The sequence below is a fragment of the Podarcis melisellensis genome, assembly GCF_964234715.1.
Source record: "Podarcis melisellensis genome assembly, chromosome: 10".
NCBI lineage: Eukaryota > Metazoa > Chordata > Lepidosauria > Squamata > Lacertidae > Podarcis > Podarcis melisellensis.
In genome coordinates, this window is record NC_138542.1 from 47,635,131 (window position 1) to 47,656,323 (window position 21,193).

Consider the following 21,193-nt stretch of genomic DNA (forward strand, 5'->3'; position numbering starts at 1 on the left):
GGCAGGTCGCTGGAGGCGTCGGCCGAGCCAGCCAATCAGGCCTCGGCGGAAGCACGACCAATGGGCGGCGGAGCTCATTTAAAGGGGCAGAGAAGAAGACGCGGGCTGTGGGAAGAGGTGCCAATTGCAGGATGCTCTCAGCTTCGTGGATATGACTTTCACTGCTTTTTTTGGTAAGTTTCCATGATTTTTAACGCAAGGTTCCAGTGCACGATATGGAGCGGGACCTTACGGTGGTGTATTCGGGCTAACCCTTTTCTCCAGCCGTATTTATCAGCCTCACACCCTGCTTCAATTTATACTTGGGGGAGGATTGTCATTCGCTTCCATGGGACATTTTCCCCCGAATGCGAACCGCAGGCATGGATCCGGGTCGGGACCGTTTTGTGTGCAGACGACAAACGCTTATTACCGCCTCCCACGCTCTTCTTTTATTTTTTAAAGCCGGATCTAAAATTTTAAAATAAATTAATAGTTGTTCGGTCTTAAGTTCCACACCAGCGGCAAAGCAGGTGCTTTGGAAGGAAAAAGGTTCCAGGTTCACTCCGTTCTCTCGTATGAAGCCCAGGAGAGCCGCTGCTGCCGGTCAGTGTCCGCAGTACTGAGCTTAGATGGGCCGCTGAACTGGCCTGACTTGGAATAAGGCAGCTTCCTACGTCCCGGTCAGCAGGACCTGCGGCAGAAAAGGTGCTGCGCCGATGCCTACAAGCGGCCTAGGGCTGGATGAGGAACAACAAGAGCGTGGCTAAGATTGGAGGTTTCGATGGAAGAGGTTTCATGGAGCTCAGAAGGCTGCTTACAATGCTGGCCAGGTGTGGCAAGATCCTCCTTTCGGTAGGGAGATATCTGTCTGATTTCTGAATGGCTTGGCTAGGAAACACCGGGAAGGTACTAAAAGGGGCATATGTCTTTCTGACCCCCTGCCACCTGCATCCTAGCTAAGGATGATGTGCTTTAGGTCTGTGAAGAGGAAAATAAGCCAGAGAGGGAGAGATCTGAGGCTCTGTTCTGGGGCAGTAGGCTTTAGCTAATCATAATAATAATAATTAATAATAAATTTATTACTTATACCCCACCCATCTGGCTGGGCTTCCCCAGCCACTCTGGGCGGCTTCCAACAAAATATTAAAATACCGTAATACAATAGCTGTTTGTTGGAATGTTTAAGCTGTTCCTCCACCTATTATCAACCTATATATTTGTATATAATATGTACACTTTTAGGTCAGAGTGCATTTGATTTCTACTGTGCCCATTCATTATGAATTAATTTTATTGAAACAATGCACTTCTAAAAGGGGAATTTCCTCCCATGGAAAGAGAGTTTACTGGAAGTAGGGTTGCACTGCTGGCCCCACCTTCAGATATCCACAGTTAGGCTAGACTGTGTGCATATGGAAAGGTTCACATTCCGGTTCAGTGACAAAAATTTGCTTGGAAATATTGGTCACCATTATCTCTCAGCCTAACCTACCGCAAGTGGTTGAGAAGGTGAAATGGGAAGGAAGAAACCCTGAGCTTGGAGGGTTGGATAGAAATAAATGAGAACTACAGTATAAGGAGGACAGGGAGGTGTGATTGACAAGTTTGACACTTTCAGATGTGGGCTCCATAGAAATTGAAGTGCCTAGTTCAGCACATAAAATAATAGGTGTGTGTGTGCATGCACCACTCACACATGCATTAGTGCTTAAGAAAATGCAGAACATAAGCATATAAGAAGAGCTCTGCAGGATCAGACCAAATGCCCATTTATTTCAGCATCCTGTCCGTAGAGAGGGAAACTTGATACCCAAAAGGTGCTCCCAAGCAGGACCTGAGTGCAAGAGCACTCTCTCCACTTGTGATTCCTTGCAATTGGCAGGCAGAGTCATACTGCCTTTGACAGTAGAGGGAGAACATAGCCAACATGGGTAGTACCCACTGATAGCCTTATCCTCCATGAATGTCTAATCTTCTTTTAAAGACATCCAAGTTGGTGGTCATCACATCATCTTGTGGGAGCTTTTTCCATAGTTTGACTATGTTCCTTTCCTCTTTCTGTTTTGTCCTGAATCTTTCAGCATTCAGCTTTAGTGGATGGACAGGTCCCTGCCAAAAGGAGCTTACATTTTTTAAAAATCTATACAGAGGAGGCACTTGGGTCAGTAAGGGACAAAAAGCAGTCTTTTGAAGTGTGCAGGAAAGCTGTGGATGGTGGTCAATGTGGAGGAGGAGGGCTGGAGAAGTGAAGACCACAGGGCAGGGATTTATTGGAACTTAAAAGCAGAGAGAGAAGCAAGGAGGACATAGATGGCTTTGACGATAAGGACAAGGAACTTGTGTTGGATGCAGGAACAGACAGAAAGCCAGTGCAGGAATTTAATAAAGTGTGTCACATGATCAGAACAATGTGAGAGGTGAATGTTGTTGGTGACAGAGTACTGAATAATTGATATGATTGGCATCAGTGGCAGGGCAATGAAAATTATCCCTAATTTTATAAAATTTGTATGTCTGGGAGAAATTTATGGAGTCAACAGACTTGAAGCTTAGCCTGGGATCTTCAGACCTTCTTCCCATCTTTAAAATTTGATAATGAATGAACTAGCTGTTTGTTCTCCCACCTTTCACAGAAGCATTGGCAGAGAGATGTTTTCCCCTCCTCTGTAGTTACACAACCTCACATTTGCTTGCCTCTTTCCTTCTTCATTATTTTAAAAGTGCTCAGAGAGTCTGAGTCCTTGTCTGCTACTATTCCCAGATGATTATGGCATCACACCTAAGTGGATGTTGTTTGTATAAATGTGTGCAATGTGCTGGCAAAGTATTGCAGTGGTTTAATTTGCAATGCAATCTTAACCACATCTGCTTAGAAGTAAGTCCTATTGGATTTAATGGGGTTCAGTCCCAAGTGAGTAGGGTTATGACTGCAGCCTAAATCCAATTTATCCCCATTCATTAAATAATAATAATAATCGGAGTTCCTTATAAACCTTTGCTACTTTAAATATACTGCTTATAGGTTTTAATTGTTTTAATTCTGTTTTAAGTGTGCATCTGTAACTCAACCTAGGAGCTTGCATGAAGGCAAAAAACATTTTAATAGTAACACCACCAACCACTGTCACTCTGGATTTTGCTCACAAAATTATGTTACTAGACAATGAAATAATGGATTAATAACTCATTATAAAAGGTAGCAGCACAAACTGATGCCAATCCAATCTCTATATATTTAGAGTAAGTAGTGGCCTCTACTAGTTAAGCCATAGATTTGTGTTGAAAATGCAAGCATTGGAAATCTCAAAAATCTCAAACTGAATTAGGATTTGGGCAGAGAGCTGGGGGAGAGGCAACAGAATTATTCATCAGAGATACATATACTGAATTTTCTTTTTGGATCATCTGTTTTCCACAGCTACCAGCTGTGCTTTAGAACAAAGCTTTCTTTTATTTTCCACACTGGCTTGCCCTGAGCTTTACCCACTACCCAACCCAACCTGTGCTACAAGCTGTCTATCTACTCAGCCAGAATCTGCTCGGACTTTGTTTATGGCTAGGGCAGCCAGAGACAGACACTTGCTACAGGAGAGACAGCTGCTGCCTGTAGTTTCTTCCTTGTCATAGAGTAGGGTTTCTCATGCCTTTTCCAGGCACAGGCTGGGCACCCAACTTTCGAAACTCAACTTATAAAGTGACACCAAGAACGTTATCGGAATAGAGCCCCAAATTGAAACTATCTTTTGTGTTCTGTCCGCAGGCTTGCATTCTGCTTGGCGACACTGGGACCTTCAACATGGCAGTATAGTGTGGACTCAGAGCTGTTCATGCATGCAAATTTTGTTCAGTGTCTACAAGTCAGCCTCATCAAAACAGCGCCCCATAAACCAACTCCCAATTCAATACAGATTTCTCATTCCCCTGGTTGTTTTCACTTATCAAATTTTCTGGAGAAAACGTGGAATGAACAGAAAACAGCATAGGGTGTCATTTTGATGAGGGTGATGTCATGCGAGTGTTGCACAAAACTTGCACCATGAGCAACACCCATTGGCCCTGATGTTGCACGCAACAGTGCACTACAAAGACTAGCAAAATGCAGTTAACAAGCGCACTGGCCCGAGGCAGTGGTTTTACATGGACATACCTGATCTGCATCACAAGCAGGTGAGGAAATGTGAATTGCCGCTATGTAGCATGGTGCGAGATTGTGGTGGATGGACTGTACAATATGCAGACACACATCAGTATCCAACATATTCCACAGGGTGGGTTCTGCATGTGACCCCACACTGGAAACCACATGAAGCTCCCAACCCTGGATGTAGGGAATCAGTGTGGAGAACTCTGCATGTTGAAGGTCTCAAGGTTTAGTTCTCAGCCTCTCCAACTAGGGATGGGAAAAGACCCCTTTATGAAAACTTGACAAGTCTGTATTGGTCAGGGTAGACAATACTAAGGCTATGTACACTAGTTTACTGAGCATCCAGTGTGCTCCCATCACTGATTGGAGAAATGGTGTACGCACAGCATTAACCACAATCCACATGTAACCTGTAATTTGTTAAAATCAAGTACCTTTTGATGCCTTTCCCCACAAACCAGATTCAATCTCAGTTGAATTAACAGTTTAAGCCAGTAATGTGTACACAGCCAAAGTTAAATGGACCAAAATTCTGAATTTGGATAGGACCTAGTTTTACATGGGGGAAGTCATAATATAGTGTTCAGCAGAGAAGTCCCTTTCCCACCTGAAATTTCCATCTATAAGCATGCCACACATATTTCATTGATTTTAATTTCATAGAACTTCATGGGCATTTCAGGGGATCCGATGCATTCATTCTGTGAATCTGTTTCTTGCATTCCATGTATGCTGTCCTTTATTCTTACTCGAAACAGTAATTGTAGACCAGCACGGGCCTTAGGGCATCCCTCTGTGTTACTATACAACAGAAAAGTAACTGCTCCCCTCCCCCACAATTATCTTCAGTGAAGTGGGCAAGTATAAGAACAACATGTAGTGGCAAACCAGTGTTTGGATGGGAAGTGTGTTTGCCATGTGGACTTTAGAATGAAGCACTGTTTTAAACACATAATGGACACACTTCAAGGAGCAAGTTGGGTAGGGAGGGGAGAGAAATTCAATTCCTTTAACATTAAATGTGTAATCTACTGAACCGACACTTTACAAAATGATACAAGAACTGAAATACAGCCAACCTTAAAAATTCATACTTATCTGAATTTTGTAATGTAGTTCCCCAAGCAAAACTTTTTGCAAAAATGCATATATTAGGGGAAAGTGTGGATAAAAATTAACGTATCCATGGAAGTAACATACAAAATTGCATATGACCAATTCATTGCAAAAAAAGTAAGTGTACATTGGTTAAAGCTGCATACAAAAATGTGATTAGGAGAAATTAAAAATGCTGGTGGCTTTTCATGAGGTTTTTTTTTTTAAACCGAACTGCTTCAGAAATGTGGAGAATTTAAGATTGGAAAAATGAAAAAGTGGGAGAACTTAAATTGACAGTTGGGTTTTCATGCACGTGTCTATTGTGCTCACAAATGCATTTACATTCCATAGCCCTTAATCACTGCATTTGCTGAAACATGCTTGCCAAATATTGTGGATCAGTTTGCATAGGACTAAGGAACCTACTTGCAAATTGGTTGTCCTTTTCCCTGTGAAGCACACAACTATTTCTTAACTGCCTTTTTTCCATTGTAAAGTGAGATCATGCCTTGCTAGGCTGCCATCTAGTGGCTAATTATGTGGAGATTTTCATGGTGAAACTTTCCATTCATCCAGATTCTTCACAATAGCCCAAGAAAGTGTTCCCATAGTTTAGACACCAACAGAAGTTTGTTTCCTTCCATTGCACTTTCACCGATGCAGAAATGTCTCCACCCCCTTCCCTTCAAACTGTACAGAATCAACCGCACACGGTCCCATTTTGAGAATGTACAGCTGAGCCTGAATTTTCAATGTTTAAAGTTGTTTTATATAGCTGTATTGCAAAAGACAGTACACTGTGGGAAACCTAAGCCATTATGCTGTTTACATTTTATTTTTAACTCTAAAATTACAAAGACAGCTAAATCCTTCTTGCACAAAATTACACATACAAAATAAAATGGACAATCAGCTATCAGTCCTATGAGAATCTTCCGTTGTTTAAACAAGCATATCTTTTAAAAATAAAAATGGGAGTACTGAAAATTATCTTTTCCATTCCCCCTCCTCATGGGAAAACCCCCAATCCCAAACCTAAGCAATGGTAACACAGTTTTATAGTTACCTCAATAACAAGTCTGCCCCCTCTACATTCATTCTTCCCTCCCCCATTCAAGATCCACAATTGAAAAAATAAAGATTGCTGGAGGTGTAGGATGCACTGCAGACACAAGACTTCAAACACAAAAAGCTGTGGATAGGCACTGAAGGGTTGGGAAGAATGGAGCTTCTGTTAACACCTTCTCCTGGAAGTTGGCAGGGACCAAGACGGTGGTCAGACTTGTTTGGAAAGAGACAGGAAATTAAATTTTCACTGTATCCCCACTTTGTTGTGGTCAAACTATCATGATTTTAAATAGAGGATCTCCCCCCCGCCGCATGATTCATTTTAATTCCTTGTCTCAAACTCTACCACCCACTCCAGACAACAGCACAGTCCTCCCCTTGAAAGAGCAGTGAAAAGCTTATCTCAGTCCATCCAGTCCTTGCCAGGGCTAGAAAGACATCATCCTACATGTATGCAGTTACATTAGAATCTTATCCACCATGAAATTTTGAAGTTCTGTAAAAAATGAAGTTACCCTATTCCATCTTAGGTGGCTTCCACTATTAGTTACATTTCTTAATCCCACCATTTCAGGGCCTTGGCTAAGAAAGTCATCCAATGAAAGTCCCTTTCTTAATTCAAATATTTCTAAAAATCATCTCCAAGCAATAGGAACACTAAAATATTCCCTTATCTGACCTGGTCTTCCCTCATGCTCAAAACACAAACAAGTATTGCATACCTTTAAGAGGGAGGGCAAGAAAGATGAACACAGAAATCTATTTTAAAAATTCTAATTGGGGGGAAAAATTCAAACCCAAAAAAAGGGGGGACTTTCATATTGATGAGTGTCATTTAAAAAAGCTATCGATTGAAAGCATTATAGGCAGAATAGTTCAGTCTTTTATAAAGCTGCAATAGAAAGGAGTAGAGAACAAAGAAAGGATCTATTTACAGAGTAGAGGTCAAGAAGAAAGTCCAAGAAAGAAGGTCCCAAGCTTGCACTTCACTTTTTCTTGGCCGACTTCTTTGCGCTGGACTTTGCTTTGGGTTTCGACGCTTTTGCCTTTTTAGGCTTTGACGCCTTCACTGGCTTAGCCTTGACAGTCTTTGGCTTCTTGGCTTTCTTTGGAGCAGGCGCTGGCTTCTTTTTGGCTTTTTTGGGTGCAGGTTTGGGCTTCTTGGCTGGCGACTTGGCAGCAGCCTTCTTGGGCTTGGCTGCTTTCTTGGGTGTTGCGGCCTTCTTGACTTCCTTCTTGGCCTTCTTCACGGGCGCTTTCTTGGGCTCATCCCCCTTGGCCAGGCGGAAGGACCCCGAGGCGCCAACGCCTTTTGTCTGCTTGAGAACACCTGTCGTCACCAACCTCTTGATGGACAACTTGATCTGGGAGTCGGCGTTCTCCCCCACTTTGTAGTGGCTCTTGATGTATTTCTGGATGGACTGGCGCGAGGAGCCAGCTCGGCTCTTTTCGGCTTGGATGGCGGCCACTATCATATCCGAGTACTTGGGGTGGTCCGTCGACTTCTTGGCTGCCTTGGCCCGCTTGGGCTTGGCAGCAGGTGCCGTGGACGAGTTCTCGGTCATCCTTGCTTTGGAAGTTCCCCTTCAGAAAAACTGGCTCTTCGCCTCTGCCACGGGTGGCTCCTGAACAGCACGTGGGACTCCTCCCTTGTTGATAAGGGGAGCAACACTTTTCACCCCCCTCAAAGAGTCTCCTCGTGGCTTAAAACAACACCACGCGCGAGTGTGGCTGTCGCCCCCCTTCAGGCTCCTGCTGGCGGGGTGTGGTCTGGGCAGACGTCCCGGCGAATGCCCCCCACGGAAACTTAAGGAGCTCCCGGCTCAGGCCTCTGCTGTGCACCTGACCAGCTTCTTCCGCGGGCAAGCGGCCACGGTCAGCCCTCGCTGGCGTAGCTCTGTCCAGCGGCCCGGGCCCTGCTCGCCCCCCTCTTTCCCCGCTTCTCTCTCCGGGGCGCCACTGGACACCTCCTTCCTCCGCCGCCGCTGCTGCCTGTGCCTCCCGCTCTGCGTCTGGCTCTCTAGGCAGCAGCCGGCGCATCCGGGTATTTAGCGCTCAGGCGCGGACCGCGGTGAGGACAGGGCTGCTGGCTGCCTGTTCAGGCCCCGAATGGCGCCGCGCCGCTGACATCTGTGTTTCTTCCGCCGCCTAAAGCGGCTTTTTCCCGCGTCCCCCGGCGCCTCCTGGGCCCCGCACCGCGGCCGCCGGCTGCTTCGGTCCTTCAGCTCTTGGGCCCCGCCACCGGCTCGCTCTCCCGCCGTCCCGCGCCTCCTCAGGGCGCCCCAAACGGCGCTGGGTGCGAGTGGGGCGCGGCGACATTTCCCCTTTGCGCCCCCATAGCCGAGCAGCCGAGGGGAGCCCCGGCAGGGGGAAAGGCGAGGACCAAGGGGCACCCCTGGCCCACCGGGGGACCCCCGTCCCGGCCCTCTGAGCGCCCCGAGAGCCGCGCAGGGGCCCCGGGAGCAGACCCCAACTAACACAGAGAGCCCCGAGCCAGGCGAGGCTCAGCTCAGACCTGGCCGGGGAGGGGGGAGGAGTGACTCCCCCAAGGGTGGGGGGTCTTTAGGGGGACCCTTGCCCCCCATCCCGTGGACCCCCTCCTCCAGACGCCCCCTCCCCGAAGCCCTAGCGCTGCAAAAACTTTCCTTTTTGTCGGATGGGAAGTTTGCAGCCATCCCCTCCCCCAAGGAGCACCTGGCAGCCCCCTGCTTGGACTTGGGGGTCTGTGGCCAGGGTGGGGGGCACAGGCCTGCCTTGCTTGAGCTAAGGGGTAGAAAGGGACAGAGGGGGAGTTTGCCTGGCTAACTCTTGTTCCCCCCAAAAGTATTTCACTGGCCGCAGTGGTTTTCTAAATAATAACAAGTATGCCTATATAGGAAAGGATTGGGGAGGGGGGACGCGAAGCCCCCATATCTTAGTCAACCTAGGGTCGGCGCCTTTTCAGAAACTCCCCCCTATTCCTGCACTACACCTGCCCCCCCGCCCCCGGATCACTTTGAACCCCCACAAAAATGTTATCGAGATTTACATAGGCTGTTTTGTTCCTCCTTGGATTTTCAAGGTGGAGTCGATCCTATTACTTAAAAATACTTTCTCGACAAAAGTTATCGGGGAGGGGGGAAAGGTAGGTGACGAACTGGGGTGCAGGGCAGTTTCTTTAAATGTGTTAACCCTAATTTCCCAGTCCTGTGGGAGTGCTTAACTGTTGTTAGGAGATTAAATGTACGTGCCATCGCCATCTTGCTGGAAGAACTGAGGTTGTTTTTTCCCCATCTCCCCTCTTCAGATTTTTTTCTTCCTTAATAAAGATATTAATTAAAAGCGCTGTGGATGCAAAATTGAAGATGCGGAGCTGCAATCTGACGGCTTGTGGTATTGAGTAACTCCGGGGTGGGAAAGTAAAAAGCACCTCTAGAATACTTTTTAAGAATTATAAAAACAACCTGGGATCCTAGCAACACGGAGAGCACACTAGCAACAAATATATGTATATGTAATCGGGCACTTTGGTACCTCTGTCTCCACCTCCCCCCATCCTCATAGGATCCCCCCCAACCCCATCGCAGCTCAATGTAAGGCTTTTAAATGTGCGCTTTGCCTTTAGCTTTATTTAAAAATGATCATGGGGATTGCAGTTCTATGGCTGTGGCAGGCGAATAAACGTCAATGTCTTTGAAATGCTCGTATCTTTTCTAGTGTTTTTATCTAGTAGAGTTCTTCCTCCAAAAGCAATCGGGCTGATGTTTGTCTACTTGGAATAAGTGCAAACACTAATTTAAATATTTTAAAAGGAGTCTCGTGTCCGGATATGATTCTGCTCAGTGAGGGAGAGCTACAGACTTGCGTGGTAGTGTTAACCCACCACTAAACACGGGGTAAGTTGTTTAGGGAGTTCCAAAGTGAAATGATAGCAGGGGACGGTCGGGGAGACCCGTCCGCACACACCTAGCCCCTTTCCATTGTTTGGATTCCCGGTCTGGATAAGGGTGTGGGGCTTTTTTGCCAAGATACAGAGTTCCGGGATCGTCTTCCTTCAAGTAGCCTCCACCCTTTACCACTATCCTGATGAGTGCATGTATATAAACTGTATATATAAGTTTTTGCATCTAAGTTAAGAGAGTTAACTTAACACTTGGGTGCGGGGATGGAGCGGCGGGTAGATAACGTGTTGTTTTGAAACTCGTTTTTTAAGGTGTCTTTCCTCTTAACTTGACGTATCAGAAACGTTGTTAACAGGGGAGAGGATTGCATTTGTGTAAATTCTGAATGCCCCGCTAACCAGTATCTTTTTTGGGGGGGGGGCGTGGATTTTTCTGTAGGAACAGAAAGTTATCGATGCAGCAGGTAGAGTAAAAAGGCAAAACTGCAATGGGTGTTTTTCTAAAAAGGCAAAGATGAAGTGTTTTTAGTGAAATAATGACAACGACAAAAGGTGACATCGCGCTTTTTAAAAAAATTGTGGGCTGAGAAAATTGTTCTCATGAAAGTGGCTTTATGAGGGCTGGGCGAGTGTTTAGTGAAGAGTTGAGAATGATCCTGAAAAAGGACCATGGAGGAAGCAGTCCCGTGCACAATAGCCCATTGACAGCCCTCTGTTGACAGTAGTCATAGCTGCTTTGAAGAGCCTCTCATCAGTCAGCTGATTAATTCTTAAAGAGGGTACAGCCGAGGCGAAAGCTCGCTCTCTCGCGTCGCTCCGGGCCACCGTAGGATGACCGAGCCGTGGCTTGTGGGAAATGTAGTCGGCACGCTGCTGGGTGCCCTCTGATGGGCAGCAGCAGATGTAGAGCTCTCAAAAACGCGACGGGATAGGATTGCCGTAAGCAGCCGCTGGCTGGCCAGTGCACGGCGCCTGTCGAGAACTCGCCTCCTTGCACTTTGCAAGGATTGCCCCTTCTTGCTCTCCACATTACGCGCACGCACAATATAACAATTTTTTTTTTTGCAGATTTCGTTATCCTCAACCTTAAGAAAGATCTCGTTGCCTTTGTTGTAACCGCTGATCGAAGCCACTACAGTGGTTTTCTTTTTGATTTCTCGCGGTAGGTATTTTACTTCCCTTTTTGTGGTTTGCCACAGAACTAGTGGCTTCCTCTCGTATCTCCACCGATGCACCAGACGTTTTTTGGAGCGCACCTCGGTGACAGAAATAAGATCAGAAACGGCTTTTTAATGGGCTGCTGTTGTAGTACATGCGTTTTGCCGAGTAAAAAGGCTGTTGAGCTCAGTTTCTTACTTTCGAGTAGGCATGTCTAGACGGCACTGACAGCCATTTTGAAGAGCAAATTTGCATTCTTAAAAAGAAACTTCGATTGAAAAGGGAATTTTAAGCAGTAATTGTGGCAATTACTAATAGTGGTTCATATTTAAGATAATTCTGTTTTAAAACTCAGGATTTTAATGCCTAGCACCATCACAAATCTTATTACTAAGGCAAGAGGTGGAGATAAGCATTGGTGTAAATGACTTATTTTAAAAACAAATGCAGAGCACTAGCTATCTGCCACACTAGACAAGAATGGCATTTCCTTTGAGAGTTACCTCATTACCAGGTACTGAAGATACCCATCCCCAGTTTTGTCTACCTTTATTTCACCCCCTGCAGATGCTCCACCTGTCAATCATCTGACTTGTGACTGGCAGGTAGATGGCCCCATTCACCTGTCAATGATGGCAAGTGGGAAATGATGACCAAGCAGGATTGAACCCTGCCACCCATCAGCTGTGTACAGTGAGGGGTTCAATCCCGCATTCTGCAATTATCTACTCTGTTAATGTCACCAGCCCATTGGGGTGATTGACAGGTGAGCATGGTTTCAGAAAAACTGATGTGGGCCAGACTGCAACCTCTGACAGGCCAGAGGTCTCCCACCCCCTCCTTCAGGACTTTTGTCACAATGCAACGAAGGCCATGGGTGAGGCATGAGGTTACCATATTATTGAAGCTAAGATGATCTGGGTAAATTCTGAAGTACTGGTGCTCTTTGTGACCACTCTCATAGCCATGCTACTTCCAAGGATTAACTCTGGGCCAATGGATGCATTATACTTTAATGCATGCCAGCTTTTTCTCACTGTGCTCAACATCCAGATTGAGGAATTTTTGTGAACTCAGAACCACATTTACGTCACCTTGGGTTCCACAGTGGAAGAAAACCAGGCAACTAATTAAGAAATAAAATTAAATGAACACCATAAGGACTGCTGTGGTCCTTTCTGGGTCTATGATGATAGCCTTGGGTGGGAGAAATCTCAAGACTGGTGGCTTGTGAGGTTTATAAATGCATAGATGGATCTGCAAGAACTATTGTTTCTTGCTTTACTATATATACAAGCAAGCTACAGATAAGTGCCAATTATGACAATACCAGAGCAGTAGACATCGCTCTTCTGCGAATGCACAAGTTGACTATTTACCAGGGCTTAAGTTACTGTAAAGAATGCATGTTAACTTCTTTTGCCCACACCAAAAAGCAACACCATCTTTGGTATTTGAGGATTTTTATTAAGTTAGTTTATAATTGTGCAGAAAGAAAGAAAATTCAGCCACCTTCATCATTTGGCTCTGGCGACATTAGCAGTGACATCCCTCCCCACAGGAACACACAGGTGGAAGACTAGCTTCTGGAATGTGGCCGGTGCTGACTTTGCAGTAGGATGCATAGACGTTTCATCGGCATAAGGGGGGGGAACAACTGCCTTTGCTTTTAGTACATGAAAAACAAACGGCTGGTCCCAAACAAAAAACAAACCAATCCATATTATCGGAACAAAACCAGTTTCATCTGAAGAACATCCTCCTCCTCCTACTGGCACAGTGCATCTCAAAACATGAATCACTGTGGATCAACGCTGTCCGCCCAAGGAGACTTGCCATAAACTTGGAACATGTGTAAATTGTGTCTCTTTGCTTGGAAGAAAGAGGTCATGTGTGGTTTCAGATATATTCAAGGACCTGGAACAAGGATTCTGGTATGACTAAAAGAAGGCTGGGGAGAATCTCTGGCTCACTTCTCTTGTCAACTGCTGGTTAAAAACGTAATACAGGATTTTAAAATATAACACCCCACCCCCATATAAAATATATTTTCATGTATAAAATCCCAAAGAAGGTGCAAGTAGTAGGATCCAGCCCCAAACACGCCGAGTTATGTAGGTGCACGTGATGGATAGTCTGATGGAGGCTTGGTCCATTTCCTGGAGAGGGATGCTGGTTGCTAGGATACAGCTTTGTCCTCCAAAGCAAGGTACACAAAGCTGACTAACCTATGGAGCAAACAGACAAAGTTAGGGAAACTAACTTACACCTGAAACATACCAAAATGTGCAAGGCTTAGGAGATGGCAGTCATCAGGTTTAACAGTTCTTGTTTATAAACTTGTTTTAGACCCAGAACCATTTTAAGGAAGCACAGGATATTTACCGTATTGACCTGAATACAAGACACACCCGCAAAAGCTTTAAAATTCAAGACTTATTTGCAGGTGCGGCCCACCTGGCTCTATCCCCAATGAATAGGGGGTGGTGGCTGGCGCTCACTTCTGAGTGCACTGCACGCCTTTGTCCCCCACGACCCTCGTGGGCAGTTGTTTTAGCAGCGATACCGTAAGGTCATGAATATAAGCTGCACTTTAACTTTTCACAATCAGAATTTAGGTGGAAAGTGTGGCTTATATTCAGGCCAATATGGTAGATCCTGTAGAGCACAGATAGCACTGTGGAATACAGCTCCCATCACCCATGCATGTTGGCTGGGGCTGATAGCAGTTGGAGTCCAAAGGAAAACTAGAGAGGGGAAAACATTGTGCTTCTCTTGCTGCCAAGAACAAAGGAAGTGTTCACATCTTAATGTTGGTATTTTTGGATACCTGGGTCACCAGAAGAATTCTGCAGGCCAATTCTGAGCTTATGCAGGGAGGGCAGCCTGCTGCTCTAGGCCTAGCTTCAAAAATACAGTGAAAGTTGGCAATTCAGACCTGTGGCAAGTGCAATTTGTCCCTTCCCCTGGAGCCTGTTGGGCAACATGGAAAAGGGGGAGAGAAAAAAAAAGGAATGGCCCCATCCATTTTGGGGTATGAACTACCCTACTCACCTCTAGCATGTGTGCTGCCACATGCTACACCTACACCCACACGAGAATGAAGGCAAGAAAATAGCACCCTCCTAGAACACTCTTCTTGAAGGAATAGCTTCACATTGTTTCATGTTAAGACTAGTTTTGATCATTGGCAAGCAGAAGGCAGAGACGCCATGTCCAATATAAGTGCCATCCCCCGGGCTGGAAGCAAAGGTGGCCTTTCAAATCCCGTCCCTGCTTTTGCACCCTTGCTCATTCATAGCTCCACCCGACGTTCTCTTGTCAGGCCTGATAGCTGATCTCGTTTACTTGCCGATACTGTTGTGCAGCATCTCCTTCTCTTGCAGGGCTGCCATGGCCAGGCGCAGATGCTCCTTCAGCTGCTCAATCTCTCGCTCTGACCGTTGTTTGATGTGGTTCAGCTCCATGTAGACATCCTGGTATTTCCCCGAGGCAAACCTCTTATCCTGTAGGGCAAAGGAATCCACACACTGATAATTGGTATCCAACCCAGAGTGAGACTCGGTTCAAATCCTATTCTCCAGGATCTCCTGCAGTCTACACACCAGGGATGTGGAACCAAATGTTGTTCAGACTCCAGCCCCCAGCTAGCAAGGCTAACCAACAGGGATGATGGGAGATGGAGTTCAACAACATCTGTCTGTGCTGTCCTCTCCAACAGTCTCATTAGCTGATAAACAGAAGTAGAAGATTTGGAACAGGGGCAGGGGACCTCAGACCTGAGGACCAAATGTGGCCCTCAGTACTTTCCCCAGGAAACACCTTCCACTCAAGCGCTCTTGGCCCAGCTCTGCATTCAGATGCTTTTGGCCTGGCTGGAACGTGTCCTTGAAATGTGATAATGCTTTTTGCTTGCCAGGATGTAAGCGTGTGTTTCTCCCTGTATAAACCTCTGACATATACATGGCAGGAACACAGCCTTCTGTTCAAAGTTGAGAATCTCCTCCATTGCTCAACCTACTTTTTGCCTCTGGCCCTGCCTACCATCTTGTTAGCCACTGTGAGAAGATGGGCCATTGTCTGGTTCAGCAGGGATATTCTTCTGAAGATCTGCCGTTTCCCCAAAGTCTATGCCTTCAGTTTCCTCTGGCCCTCGATGGTCCAGAAAGGATGGAAGCAAGGAAATGAGTGCAAGGGAGACCTAACTTAAGAAGCTGCCTTAAGAGCCAGACCATCTAGCTTAGTACTGTCTGTACTGAGTGGTAGTGGATCTCCAAGATTTCAGATGGAACTCTTCCAGCCCTACCTGGAGATGCCAAGAATTGAACCTGGAACTTTCTGCATGAAAGCAGATGCTCTACAGAGCAGATTGATGTTGCAGGTGGGAATCGCACAGTGACATCAGCATCAGGGTACCAAACGGCACCACACAGAAGTCAGCATACAGAATACAACTAACTCTGTCCCTGCCTGCAGGACTTGAGCAAAGGAGGGGCTCTGCCTTTTCCCTGCTGACGAGCGAACCTGACTTGCTCCCAGGAATCTACCTTTTGCATCATTTGGAGCTCGTCCCTAAGACACCGGATTTCTTGCTTCAGGTACAGAAGTTCGTTCTCCTTCACTCGTAGCAGCACCTGCAGAGAAGCGCAGAAGGGGAGAGGTAAGGAAATGGGCTGAAAACTTGCCGAGGGCGCAGGTAAAATAGGTTCCCTAACCCACTTGGGAGAATAAGCAACAATAGCTAGGTTGCTCAAGTATCCCATATAGCATATTTGCAAAATGGCTTCTGGTACGATGCAGAAGATCAGAACACACACACATTTTCATGAATGGGCCAAGTAGTCGTCTAAGAGTGCAACTACACTCAGCAAGTCATCCATCTTGAGCAACAACAATTGGGCCTCATCACAAGCTTCTTCAAATAACTACTTCACAGCCTATGGCAGCTTTTGGGGAGGGAAATCGGTTGCCCCATGTCAAAGTCTAGCTATGTTAGCCCTTAGAAAGACAAGTTATGTGCCTCTGCTTCCAATGTTCTGACCAGCATGGGTCATAGCCTTTGGCACACTACTAGCACACCACTGCAAAACAGTGTTCACTGTGACACACCAATAGCCAATCCAAACTGAACTCAGTGCAAGGTTGTCAGAGACGCCTATTGGCTGTTACACGGTGGGGGTTAAGCAGCTGCAAGCTGATAACTGGCAGCCATCTTCCCTCATGGCTGCCAGAAGTTCAACGGGTTGTGTGAAGAGGCCTTGAGTTTTATAGTTTCCTCCAGATTTAACCACCTGCTTGGGATTTCTGTTTGCTAAACAAATAATCATTTCTAGATTCAAACTGAAGGTAAAAATCGAATTAAAGCTGAGTTTCTATTTTGATTAGTCAGACTTATGGCTTGCTCTTCCTTTGGAGAAGTTCATTGTGTTTTACACATGGTTCCTAGGCATTGACTATGACATTTCACGTTAAGTTTCTTACTCTAAATTTCTAAGTGTCTTGATTGTATAGATATTCCTATTGCAAACTGTTTTGATTTTTTTAATGATATAGTGGTATATAAATGTTTTTATAAATAAAACATGTAACTCTTTGCTATTTCATCATGGCGTTGTTTGAGTATGAAAAGCTTCACTGTCTTTACAGTGCTCACAACCGCCATCTTTTTACGGACTGGGCTGCCCTAAGATTACTCAGGAAGCCCAAAGCCAAGGGTCGCTCACACAAAGTCAGACAACATCCACTATTCTCCATATCAAAATCACTCTCCTTAGTTGCTGTACTCAGTGTTTTATCTGCTGTACAACCATTCCAAAGACAGTTCTCACAGGCAACTGCACAAACGTTTCCCCTTCCCAGGCTTTGATATCTACTCCTTTCCAAACTGATTACTCTTCTCCTGACACTTCACAAGCAGCAAGCTCTCAAATATAAGCAGCATTTCATATTTCATATCTGAGACACTTGGCGCACAATGGGCATTGAACCAGGTTATAAAAAGAAACAATAGTCCTTACCTCCAGCTCACAAGAGTTCCTCTCGTTGTTGTGTGAAGCACCATCACGTGAGCCTTGGGCTGCGATGAATGCTCGTAGTTGCCCAATTTCCTCCGATAGGCGCCTCTGTAACTCCTGGGGACAAGGAGCGGAAGAGTCAGGCTTCGTTTATCTGCTGCCCTTAAAGGAACAGGCAGACACTTGGCATCTTACAAAGCCTGTCTTTCCAGGGATTCTTCATGGAAATGGCCAAGTCCTAGATGCCTCCAGCTTTAAGATATGCCCCCTGCGCAAGAATCCTATGAGTTGGCCATCATCATCATAGTTGTTGCCAACATCAGTTAGTAGCATGAACCACCACCAGCAGCTCAATAGGAATTTTAGGTAAGAGCTAGGAGCTTTGGGGTTGTCTTTTGAAAGTCTTTGTGCATCTTAAACATTAACAAATATCGCAATGGTCCTCCTCTCCCCCACACAAAGGCCCCCTCCTGCTTTCATACGCTACCCAGTCACCGCTGTAAGCCTGACTATTGTGGTTACCAATTCGTTTCTGGTCTCCACCCAAAGTGCTGGTTTTGACCTACAAAGCCTTAGGACCCTCAAACCTCAAGGACTGCCCCTCCCCACATGAATGAGCCCAGATCCTGTGGGTCTTCATCGGAGGCCCTTTTCCATGTCTCATCTAAGGGAAGGGCAGAGAGTGGCCACAAAAAATGTGCCTTTTCAGTGGTCTTCCCACCAATTTTTGTGGAACACTTCCCAGGGAAACTTGCCTAGTACTATCATTGTCAGTTTTTAGGTGCCAGACTAAGGGGTTGGTTAGTTAGTAATTTTTGTATTGTGAAATTTTTAACGTTTGATATTTTGCTGGAAGCGAAATAAAATCATCATCATCATCATCATCATCATCAACCCAGGCCTTTGGGAATGAAGTTAGCTACTACTGCAGCACTCATCTTTTTGTGTGGTGACAGTGTGTTGCTGGATGCCCATTTTAGAATTTTTTTCTTTTGGCTTTTAATTAATTGATTTTATCTGTTTATATTTTATATTGTGCAGTTGCTTTGATACCCTTTCATATAAAGCAATTAATAAATGCAAGTAATGAAAATACAGTAATGAAATTAATGAAAATCATCATCATCATTATTATCATTTATTATTTATACCCTGCTCATCTGGCTGGGTTTCCCCAACCACTCTGGGCAGCTTCCAACAAAATATTAAAACTACAATAAAACACCAGACATTAATAAAATTCCCTAAACAGGGCTGCCTTCAGATGTCTTCTAAAAGTCAGAAAGTTGCTTATTGCCTTGACATCTGATGGGAGGGCAGGCGGGCGCCACTACCGAGAAGGCCCTCTGCCTGGTTCCCTGTAACTTCGCTTCTCGCAGTTAAATAATAAATAATGATGAAGATGAAGAAGATACTCTCCTCCACACCAACTTTCTTCTTCCCAATTCCCTTGGATCAGGTGTGGGAAACCTTCGGCCTTTCCAATGTTGCTGAGCAATAATTCGATCATCCCCAGCAACTGCTAGATCTGATGGAAGTTGTAGTTCAGCAACATCTGGCGGGCCAAATGTCCCCCACTCCTGTCTACGCAGAAAGCCACTCACCTGGTTTTGCCGCAGCAACTCCTTTCCCTCCTGTTGGCAGTGCTGCAGCATAAGCTCCTGCTCTTCTGCCTTCTGCACAAGGCCCCCAATCTCCAGGCACTTCTGGGAATACTGCTCTGAAAGCACCTGCAGCTCCCTCTTCAGGGACTCGACGTCAGACCTGCAGTAGAGGTAAAAAAAAAATGCTGTTGCCAAGAGCTGTCACCCCATCCCAGGGCTCTTCCACAAACACAGCCGACCTCCCCGTCTCTGATGGCCTCTTCTGCCATCACTGGTATCCCAGTGTTCCCCTTGTGGGCTGCACAAGCTGCCCCTTGACCAGAGAACAAAGGTGCTAGATGACAGGTGGGATTGGTCACGACTCTGCACAAATGACCATTGATTACAAGATCATTGTAATCCAGTGAAAACTGATAGCATCTATTATACAACAGCATTTTGGCTTAAGATAGCTGCATGCTCAGAAACACTCAAAGCTGGACAGAGACAGTACTCAGGGCAGTTTCCTAACCTAATCTGATTTCCAGTGTATCTTGGGATAAGAGAGAAGGGCTCTTCTCGACTTCCCCGAATCACTTTTTGCTTGGTGTGGATGTGGTAGTTAAAAGAAAAGACACCGACAAACAGTTTTAGGTGGGAGTTTTCTATCCCAAGCCAAATTCTAATGTGCCTCAAGGTGGGAAAATGTCCCAAAATAAAACCATTTGTGGTGTGTCAGATGAAGGGTTCTAATCTGTTTTTCCTGGATTGCTTTTTCTTGGAAAAATCTCATGGGACTTTAAAAAACAACCCAGCACATTCATATTAGCTGGGGCAAAAAAGCACCCCAATAGTAAACATCAAAAGCCTTCATTATTGTTTTCTTCTCTAGATGTTTTTCATTTACATAACCCAAAATGCTAAATTGTTAAGGGTCTGAAACTTCAGAAGAAGAAGAAGAGAAGAGTTTGGATTTGATATCCCGCTTTATCACTACCCGAAGGAGTCTCAAAGCGGCTAACATTCTCCTTTCCCTTCCTCCCCCACAACAAACACTCTGTGAGGTGAGTGGGGCTGAGAGACTTCAGAGAAGTGTGACTGGCCCAAGGTCACCCAGCAGCTGCATGTGGAGGAACGGAGACTCGAACCCGGTTCCCCAGATTACGAGACTACCGGTTCCCCAGATTACGAGACTACCACTACACCACACTGGCTCTCAGTGTGTCAGGACAGTGTTTACTACCATGGAGGTAACAATTATTGCTGGAGACTTATTTCTATGTAAATTCTGCAATGTAAAGTGACCCCAGGCTGGATTCTACCCACATTTATGCAGAAGATCTGCATGTTGGACAAAAGATCCCGGCATTGGACTAGATCAGTGTTTCCCAACCTTTAGTCTCCACCTGTTTAGGGACTACAATTCCCATCATCCCTGACCACTGGATCTTGCTAGTTAGGGATGATGGGAGTTGTAGTCCAAAAACAGCTGGAGGCCAAAGGTTGGGAAACACTGGACTAGATGACCCTCCCTTTCAAGTCTACAATTCTATGATTAGTTATCAGGATCCCACAATCCACCCCCATCCCTCCTTTTCATCAGACCCTACGATGTTGCAAGCTGCACTTGGGAACAGACAACCCTACCCTCCTCTCTAAACTCAGGGACACTATTCCAAGTTCAGAATGGAGGCCGAAGAGCCGCTGCAGTTACTTACTGATGCTGCCGCCGGAGTGTATCGGTGTCTAAACCACCTTTCTGGAAGCTGCGGGTCCTGCCCAGTTCTTTATTCAGCTCTTCCCTGTGTGCCTTTTTCAGTGCTTCAATTGCTAGAGGGAAAGGAAATTTGAAAAATGGGCAAAAGAATCAGAAGCCAGGGAAGACACGTGAGAGGTGCTGAAGTAGAAACTGCAATGCATTTTAACGCTTCCTAGCTAAATGGGAGAAGCCAAGCCTTCTGGGGGAAGGGACAGAGCTCAGTGGGGACACAGCACAAGCGTTAAATTCAATCTCTGCCATCTCGCCAGTTTAAACAACAGCAGCAACCAAGAAGGCACCACACAACAAGGAAGATCCTTTGTGCAAGAACCTAGAGAGATTCTGCCAGTCAAAGTAGACAACGGTGGGTTAGATAGACCAATGGTCTGTCTCAGTAGAAGTAAGCCTCATATGTACACAAAACACCCATTATTCTATTCCATTCATCAGAGAAGATATCTATACAATATGCATAAACACACATACACATATGTATACAGACAGTCA

The 21,193-nt window shown here is 45.6% G+C and overlaps 2 protein-coding genes across 3 annotated transcripts in view; both read right to left on the bottom strand.

Moving 5' to 3' along the window:
• Positions 1 to 6,040: 6,040 nt before the first annotated feature.
• On the bottom strand, positions 6,041 to 8,323 carry H1-0 (H1.0 linker histone). Its single transcript, XM_081928466.1, has one exon. The coding sequence runs from the start codon at positions 7,855 to 7,857 to the stop codon at positions 7,279 to 7,281; it is 579 nt and encodes a 192-aa protein (XP_081784592.1). The 5' UTR covers positions 7,858 to 8,323; the 3' UTR covers positions 6,041 to 7,278.
• Positions 8,324 to 12,776: 4,453 nt separating this feature from the next.
• The window catches only part of TRIOBP (TRIO and F-actin binding protein), a 60,295-nt gene continuing 51,878 nt past the window's right edge, over positions 12,777 to 21,193 (bottom strand). For both annotated transcript variants that reach the window (XM_081928168.1, XM_081928167.1), the window contains exons 16-21: positions 20,646 to 20,757; positions 18,949 to 19,108; positions 17,348 to 17,461; positions 15,878 to 15,964; positions 14,683 to 14,836; positions 12,777 to 13,558 (exon numbers count right to left, since the gene is read on the bottom strand). In XM_081928168.1, the coding sequence (XP_081784294.1) occupies positions 13,554 to 13,558; positions 14,683 to 14,836; positions 15,878 to 15,964; positions 17,348 to 17,461; positions 18,949 to 19,108; positions 20,646 to 20,757 (632 nt within the window). In that variant the 3' untranslated portion in view covers positions 12,777 to 13,553. The remainder of the gene's footprint in view (positions 13,559 to 14,682; positions 14,837 to 15,877; positions 15,965 to 17,347; positions 17,462 to 18,948; positions 19,109 to 20,645; positions 20,758 to 21,193) is intronic.